Source organism: Labeo rohita, unplaced genomic scaffold (assembly GCF_022985175.1).
Source record: "Labeo rohita strain BAU-BD-2019 unplaced genomic scaffold, IGBB_LRoh.1.0 scaffold_62, whole genome shotgun sequence".
NCBI classification, from domain to species: Eukaryota; Metazoa; Chordata; class Actinopteri; order Cypriniformes; family Cyprinidae; genus Labeo; species Labeo rohita.
This window is the reverse complement of record NW_026129546.1, coordinates 861,697-869,933: the sequence shown is the minus strand read 5'-3', so window position 1 is coordinate 869,933 and position 8,237 is coordinate 861,697. Positions and strand designations below refer to the sequence as shown.

Here is an 8,237-nt window from a genome sequence, read left to right as displayed (position 1 = left end):
GACGAGACACTTATCCCACGAGACGAGACGAGACACGAGACTGGGTTCACGAGAACGAGACGAGACGAGATTTTTAAACATTTCTTAAGAAATCCTCAGTGATGAAATATATAGGGAAAATAGTCTTTTATTCAACTGAAAAAAGACAAAATGCAAAAAAAAAAATTAGGTGCATTTTGAACTTTATGAAATTAAACTTACATTTTAAAGAATTATTTGCAGTAATAAACAAGAGCTTCACCATTCTGGATAAATTAGGAATCCCAGCTGTTTTTAATCAATTGGAGACCATGATTCCCTCAAAAAAGATTAGAAAACTAAACAAAATAATGTATTTTAATAGTGGTTCTGACAAACTGTTCATTGCTCAAGTCTTTTAAAAACATATATTCATTTAAACAAAGTAAAAAGAAAAAAAATCCAATGAAGGAGTCAGTGTCTCACTTCATTAAGACTTGCTTGACTATTGAAATTTCCTGAATGAATGATTCAATGACAGCCTTTTTTTTTTAAACGGGCAGTTGTCGCCACCTCCTGGCGGAAGAGGATAAGCGTTACTTTACATACAAGATAGTTTCGTTTTGATCGCTCCTGTAGACAATACGTGTTTATACCCAAACTATAAACTTTTATCCCAGTACTTCTATTATTAAAATGTCTATAACACAGAAATAATGATTATAATGTGGTTAAAAAGACTGCTTGTGTTACTTTTTCTGCGTTCACATTTACCCCGACCTTCTGATTCATTAACATGGGCAGCGACAAAACCTGCTTCTCACGCTCCACTGACGCTGGCGATGTGAAACAGTCCTAATAGACATAGCTAAATCGTTGTCATTCAGTAATAAGATCGCGTGGGTGTTTGAATCGAGATCTGGATATTTTAAGGATTAATTGTGCAGCTCTAATGTTTTAGAAATGCAAAATGTTTTGCAAATTATATCTTCACAAGATCTCGCGAGACCCGACTAGTGATGGGTCGTTCTTGAACGATTCGTTCATTTTGAACGAATCTTTAATGTGACTCGGGACGAACGAGTCGCCTCGGGGAGTGATTCGTTCAGTCGCGCATGCGCAACATCCTATTAGGTCCTGTACTGGAATTAGTTCACCTGTTTTAGAGTCGTTCGTTCACCTTATGGGGCTGTCACGTGATGAACGAACGACTCAAACCCGAAGACTCATAAGATGAACTAATCAATTCTCCTTCCGGCTCAGACTGCATAGGTTAACATTACGGGGATGTCACGTGATGAACGAATGACTCAAACCCGAAGACTCAAAAGATGAACTAATCAATTCTCTTTCCGGCTCAGGCTGCATAGGTTAACATTACGGGGATGTCACGTGATGAACGAACGACTCAAACCCGAGGACTCGAGAGATGAACTAATCAATTCTCTTTCCGGCTCAGACTGTGTTGGTTAAGCTAATTGGGCTGTCAGGTGATGAACGAACGACTCAAACCCGAAAACTTGTCAGATAAGAGGCGAGGTGAGCGAATCATAGACTAAAGACCCAGGTAAACAATGAATGAATCTTTTCTGTTTCTTATAGCATTATAGTTTTGTTTTGTTTGTAGTGTGATCAACGTTTGTGTAAGCAGTAGATGTGTTAGGGAGGTAAAACGTAACATTTTAATTATATTTTGCTAAAATGATCGAAATGAACGAAATGACTCGAAAAAAGATTCGTTCATTTTGCTGAACGAGACTCAAAGGACCGAGTCGGTAAAATGATCCGAACTTCCCATCACTAGACCCGACTAGTCCCGCGAGACACATCGGATCTCGCGAGATCTCGTCCCACGAGATCTCGTCACATCCCTACTATCCACATATTACTAGCAGACACATCTTCATTTTGCATTTCTAAGAGAAATTAAAAGGTTACAATCGGACGCAAGAGTTTGTGAGGTGCACATCTATAGCAGCTGTGCGATGATGACGGTTTTGTTTCTTCGTTTAAAATACGAATTGTCCTTGTTTTGTTGTTGTCTTTTTTCAATTAAAATAATAATACAACACAAACTGTTTTTATGTAAAGGGAAACTGTGAAGATCTTTGAATTCATTTCGTTGTTTTTTTTTAAGTTTTGTTTCGTATACCAAAGTTTGTCTATGTAAGGTGACTTTTTTGTTGAAAGTAAAAAAAATGAATGAATATTGTTCTTATTAAGACCTCTGCTCATAGCTACAGATGATGTTTTCCATGTAAGTCACAAGCATAAACTTGTGAGGGCCGCTTGTGATGGACGTTATGGACATTAATAAGTGAAAATGCGCTTTTCACTATAGATTCTGTAATAAGTGTCCATGTCCTATGTACATTTAGAAAGAAAATAACAGGCTTGTTTCTCTAGTAGAAGCACGCAATGATTCTGTATGAATTCGCCTTATATATAACTTAGAAACCTTTTTATTTAAGTTAATTCGTTTTGCGCAGCGTATTTTTGCACCATCATGGCAGAAGCATAGCAATAAATTTAACAAGTAGTAAATTTATTGGGCTATATGCAATTTAATTTTATTAACATTAATTATTACTACTACTGTTTTTTTTTAATATTATTATTAATTTATTTGCTTCGCCATAGTTTTAGATCGACATGTCCGCATCACTTTCCACTTGCGACTTGAACGCAAACGTAAAGCTTCTTTTCTCATTGAAAATGTTGAAAATATTTTTAAATCATTAAACATTCACGAATTACATCCGAAGTGATTCAAGAAACAGTAGCCATCCTTGTTGTTTCTGTAATACAGTATTTTCTTTTTTCTTGGATAGTATGACACTGCAATTAAAACGAATATCAAAATAATATAAAGTTGGCACTGATAAAATTGTTATATTAATGTGTCGCAGTTGAATGTTTAATTTCGGTGTATATGTCAATGTGGATATAAAACTGTGGCGGGGTATATGGAATTGTAAAATTATTTAAAAAGTATCGTCATTGACATCAGCCTATCGGCGATCTGCCTGCATATAGTCGATACACGATATTATCAACTATCGGAACAACCCTAATACAAACTTATATTGTGTTTTTAGGAAGCATGGTTCAGCCCAGGACGAAGCCACCGTCCAGCAACTGGATTCCTTGAAGAACGCTTGCGAAATGTCAGGAAGAGAACACGTCGTGAAACCCGCACAAGCTGTGAGAAGGATGATTCTGAAGCCATAATCAGCATGAGCAGCATCTCGGTTATTCCAGGTAAAAGTTTCGATTTGTTATCTTTTACTAAATATTGTAAAAGATTGTGTTGTTGTTGTTGTTGTTATTATTATTATTATTATTATTAAATGCCCTTAATTTTAATGCTGTTTAAGTTATTTTTACTTGCAGAGCCAAGAATTACCCCTGACAGGGCAGTACAACTTGCAGAATGCTCAAAAATAACATGTTGCCAGCTAACAAAGTGGCAGAGTACATGAAAGAAACAGCCATCCACAGGTCTCAATGGATAAGAGCTAATGGAACAAAGTCTATCGAGGATATAACTTGTGAATTCCCTCGACTCCTTGATACTCCAGGCATGGTAGGTTCAAATCTGTGCATCTTTTGTTCAAAAAGTCTTTTTGGTTGTCATTAGTGCTTCAATAACAAATCGATAATGAAAATTATCTGCTCTGCCCACTATGCATATACAACTTCTACCAGTCGCGTCATTTTTATAGATCAAATTCATATACAAATAGTGGATGAAACTGAGTAAGCAGTCTTTTCTTTTTGTTACTATGCGATCCTGAATACAGTTCCCTTTAGAGGTATCTAGTACTGCACTTGAATGTCAGTTACACACGAAAATAATTCACAATATCTGTATTTATGTATTTTTTTTTTTTTCCTTTTTCAGATTTCACAAGACTTCTCTGTTTTATTCCCCGACCATGCAGAGAGACTTTTCTTAGATTGGAAAGTATGTTTTAAAGACAAAATCCTTCTCTTTGCCCGCCAGAAGAAAAAGGCTCAGGAGCTTCTCCAAAACGTAGATAGTTTGTCTTCAGGTACAGTTGTGAGTCCAAAAACAGAATAAGAAGTCTCCAACCCTGCTCTTGGAGACCCACCATCCTGCATAGTTCAGCTCCAAACCTAATCAAACACACCTGAACCACTGCTTTTAGTATTTCAGGATTACTTGAAAATGCACAGGCAAGTGTGCTGAAGCAGGTTGGAAATAAACTTTGCAGGACGGTAGGTCCCCAAGAGAAGGGTTAAAGACCTCCACTTTAAATTAATGACAAATAGAATAATTGATACCAAATATTCATCCACACAGATGCTCAAAGTGACCTTGCACTCAACTCAGGCTGCTTCCTGTGATACTGCCCACCCCTGTCTACAAAATTGGAACGAAAATGTTCAAACCAAGCCTGGAAGAAAATATCAAGGCTTTCATTGAATTCAAGAATGTAAGTAATGTTTTGCACACATCACTATGCAAACCATACCAGGAGCAACCTAAAATGATTTTTCATATGTTTTAGCCATGTGAAAGTGTTAAAGCGTGCCTGCACTGAGAAATCAATTTTTACATGAACTTTAGTCATATAAGAGGTCATTGTATACAAAGTAACATCATGTAAGTGTCATAACTGAGACCGTTCACATCACGGAGAATTTAGCTTTTACTGACACCAGGCCCAGAAAATTAACAGTTGAGGAATGTGATCATTTGTGACGTTATAGGGCAAGTAAACCCAGCCTCCACATAAGATGATGAACACGTCCTTCTGTAGCCCCGTTTATTTTTAAAGACGTTTCAGCTCACGTGAGCAAAACACGGAGCGTCTGTTCATTTAAACGCGGATCCGTATGTAAACAAAGTGAGTCAGACATTATAACAACGCTCCTTCATCAGTATTGGATCTGACAGGATTCTGCAGTGTTTTTATGTGACTAAAATGCTTATACTCTTCTTCACTATTGCGTTGTTAGAGATCGCTTGATCCTGTTATATGTAATTAGATGTTTTAGCTGATGTGAGTTAAATGCAGCATGTGTGTTCACTTCGACGCGATTCTTGTGTAAACAAACCGGAGGTTAACGTTGCATTTGCAGGGAGTTTGACTTTTCAAAACAACACTGCTTCATCAGTAACTGATCTGACAGGAATATGCAGTGTTTTAATGTGTGTATGTGTCAATATTACTCGTAGCCTCCGTGTCTATTCACAGAAACTCACTTACTCACTTAACTTACTACGCAAAACTCTTATCCAATCACAGAGCTGTAGGCGTTTACTTCAAAGTCTTCAGTGCAACACACCCATTAAAATCGATCGTTTCTGGAGCCTACCTCAAAACCAGGGTATAAAATAACATATAACTTATTGATTCTTATGATTTTTAATGTAAAAACCACATGAATATCATAAGTGGACATCAGACTACAGTATTAATTAAGAAAAAACATCAGCTCAGGAGAGCTTTAAATTAATTATTTGTCATGGATTGGATTTTGTTTAATGCTGCATTGTGTGTGTAAAGTGATTTGTATGTTTTTAATGTTCTTCTGTTTTTAACAGGTTGGCACTAACATGGTTGAGTACCTAAAGAAGGCTGATCTCACAAAACCCTTCCCCTTTGTCCTTGGGCTTGGGGATTGCAGCAACTGCCATCAAGCCTTTGTTGTTGTCGGCAAGCAGGCACTTCAGCAAAACACACTTATCTGTGCTGTGGACACATGCTTTAAACTTTTTTACGTGTTGGACATCCATTTTCCGAAGCAGTGCGCACCAGTGTGGGAATTTTTGCAGACTGTTGTCTACAAACTACCAGGAACAGAATCCCCTTCAGTAAGACTGCTTCGTAGCTATTTGTCATGTTAAGTGTTACTGGACAACAACTAACCCTCTCTAAAACGTTGTTTATATGAAGAGGAAACTTGTCAGATTAATATATACATATAGAACCCTTTCTGAAATGTTGTGACTTGATATTTTCATATATTTATGTGCATCTACAATGTGAGTTTATGAAGTTAATATGGGTTTATATGAATTGAAAAATTGTCAGTTAAATGTATAGAACCCTTTCTAAATGTTCTGACTTGATATGGGGTTGTTAGAGGAAAGTTGTCAGACTTACATATTATATATATAAAAATGTATATCTTAAATGTTATGTGAGTTTGAAATTAATATGGTTTTATATGAAGAGGAAATTTGTCAGACTACTTAGATTAGAATCTTTACTCGTGCCACTTTGTTAAACATACTTCTAAAATGTATGAGTTTATAAAGAAGAAAGTTGTCTTACTACACACACACACACACACAAAAACACACACATGTATATTTTAACATTTATTAATGCAAATTGTATTTTTTATTTTGCATTAAAATAGCCTTTTATAAATTCATTTTGTCTCTTTTTTTGTTGTCTTAAGTAATTCTCTTTGATTATTGTTTATTTTCTTTATTATTAAATATTTCAGGTTTGTTTTCAACCAGCAACATAGTATTTTTTTTGTCAATAGTCTAGGTAAATAAAACAACCCAACGTGTTGGGTCAAAGATTTAACCCAACAAGTTGGGTTAAAATAACCCAACGCTGGGTTTGTCCATATTTGACCCAGCGTTGGGTTACCAAAATAACCCAATTTGGGTTATTTTAACCCAGCGTTTTTTTAGAGTGAATGTTTTAATAGTGCAAAACTTCATATGCACTGAACCATTTTATTACACCAGGAGGCGCTCGACATAATAAATGTAATAAAACATGGAGAGACTCTTAAACTTCAAGAGTGAGAAAACTTTACTGATAAAGGCAAGCAAATACAGGTGACAAATGGACAGAAAAGTAGGATCTGTGTGTCTAATATGACGGACGTATAAACAAAGTCCTCAAACTGAATCTGTACAATAATAATCTTCAGTATTTATCATGAAAACACTGATACTTATATGAGCATTTGAAAATGAGCTGCATCAATACCAGCAGATGAATATAAAGCTACTGTAAAAATAAGATTATTAAATGATAAACATAACATAGATATATGAGAAATTACACAATTTAGGTTTCTAATGTGTGAATATGTGCTTGATCTTGTTCAGCTCTTCTGGATCTGATGTCATAAACCAGAAGAATGACAATAGCCACACCCACCAGAGCAGAGAGGACCAATCAGATCACAGCTTCTGTAGAACCACAAGAGTGGACAGAGTCTGAGAAATAAAAAAAACATCGAAATCAGCCCAGTCAATAAATGCTAATATCAGCACCGACATCAACTAATATCAGCGCTGCCGTACCTGAACATGTGTGACAGAGTTTGCTGATGTCCAGATGTGTGGTCTGGTTGCTGATGGGATTGTTGATCACACAGCTGTGTATGTTTTTATCCTGATATTCCACCTCCAGAGGTAGAGAGAGACTGATGCTGAGATCAGACACACTGATGCTGGACAATAAACTGTTTCCTTTGTACCAGGAGAGACTCACATGTCTCACATTCACCACTGAACACAACAATGAACAATTCTGCTGTGATGATGATGAAGAAGAATTTGAAGAGTTACTGCTGATGACAGGAACAGGCAGACGAGCTGGAAATGGTTCAGTGTGTTGAGTGAGTGTTTATACAGTCTATCATAAGAATATTTGAAGGGCAGGACAAATGATCTCAACTCACCATAGACAGAAACTCTGAATGCATTTGATGATGGTTCAGTTCTTTTAAGCCCTAGTTTATAAATTCCAGCATGTTCATTTGTGATGTTTGTGATCGTCAGAAATCCAGTTTGATTGTCCAGATTCAATCTGTTTCTGAATCTCCCAAATGCCTGAAGCTTGAGAGCTATGAAAGTAGATTCTGATCCAGACTTCCAAAATATCTTTACATTTTTCCTTAATTCAGTGTGATTGAAGTTTAGAGTGACTGAATCTCCCTCCGTCACTGATATTTCTTCTGTATCACCAAACACACCGAGGACAAACAGAAACAGGGTTTGTCTCAGGTTAAGACTTTCAAACTTTATTATAGTAAATACTCTTTTGAATTTGAGGTCAATAATTTAAAACAACAGCAGATACAAAAAGACAAAATGGTGCATTGATTAATATTATATCTGATGACTGAAAAATAAAACAAGTAAAACAAACATTTTACTCACCATAAACAGTAAGAATGAATGTTATCCTCATTGGCTGGTTAATCAGTACTTCATATCGTCCAGTATGTTCAGTTGTGATGTTTGTGATGGTCAGAGATCCAGTTTGATTGTC

At 36.2% G+C, this 8,237-nt stretch overlaps 1 protein-coding gene across 1 annotated transcript; it reads right to left on the bottom strand.

Annotated features, from left to right (window-relative positions):
• Positions 1–6,808: 6,808 nt before the first annotated feature.
• On the bottom strand, positions 6,809–8,231 carry LOC127161348 (uncharacterized). Its single transcript, XM_051104042.1, has 4 exons — positions 8,126–8,231; positions 7,645–7,920; positions 7,265–7,558; positions 6,809–7,177 (listed from the first exon to the last, which is right to left on the bottom strand). Exons 1-4 carry the CDS (start codon positions 8,154–8,156, stop codon positions 7,137–7,139), a joined length of 642 nt encoding a protein of 213 aa, XP_050959999.1. The 5' UTR covers positions 8,157–8,231; the 3' UTR covers positions 6,809–7,136.
• Between the last annotated feature and the right edge of the window lie 6 nt (positions 8,232–8,237).

What these genes read in the sequence shown, in the direction of transcription:
- LOC127161348 (XM_051104042.1), bottom strand. Translation starts at nt 8,156, where the DNA reads ATGAGGATAACATTCATTCTTACTGTTTATG. An exon ending in ATTCATTCTTACTGTTTATG is followed by an intron (nt 7,921 to 8,125) that starts GTGAGTAAAATG and finishes TTGGTGATACAG; the next exon opens with AAGAAATATCAGTGACGGAG. An exon ending in ATTCAGAGTTTCTGTCTATG is followed by an intron (nt 7,559 to 7,644) that starts GTGAGTTGAGAT and finishes AACCATTTCCAG; the next exon opens with CTCGTCTGCCTGTTCCTGTC.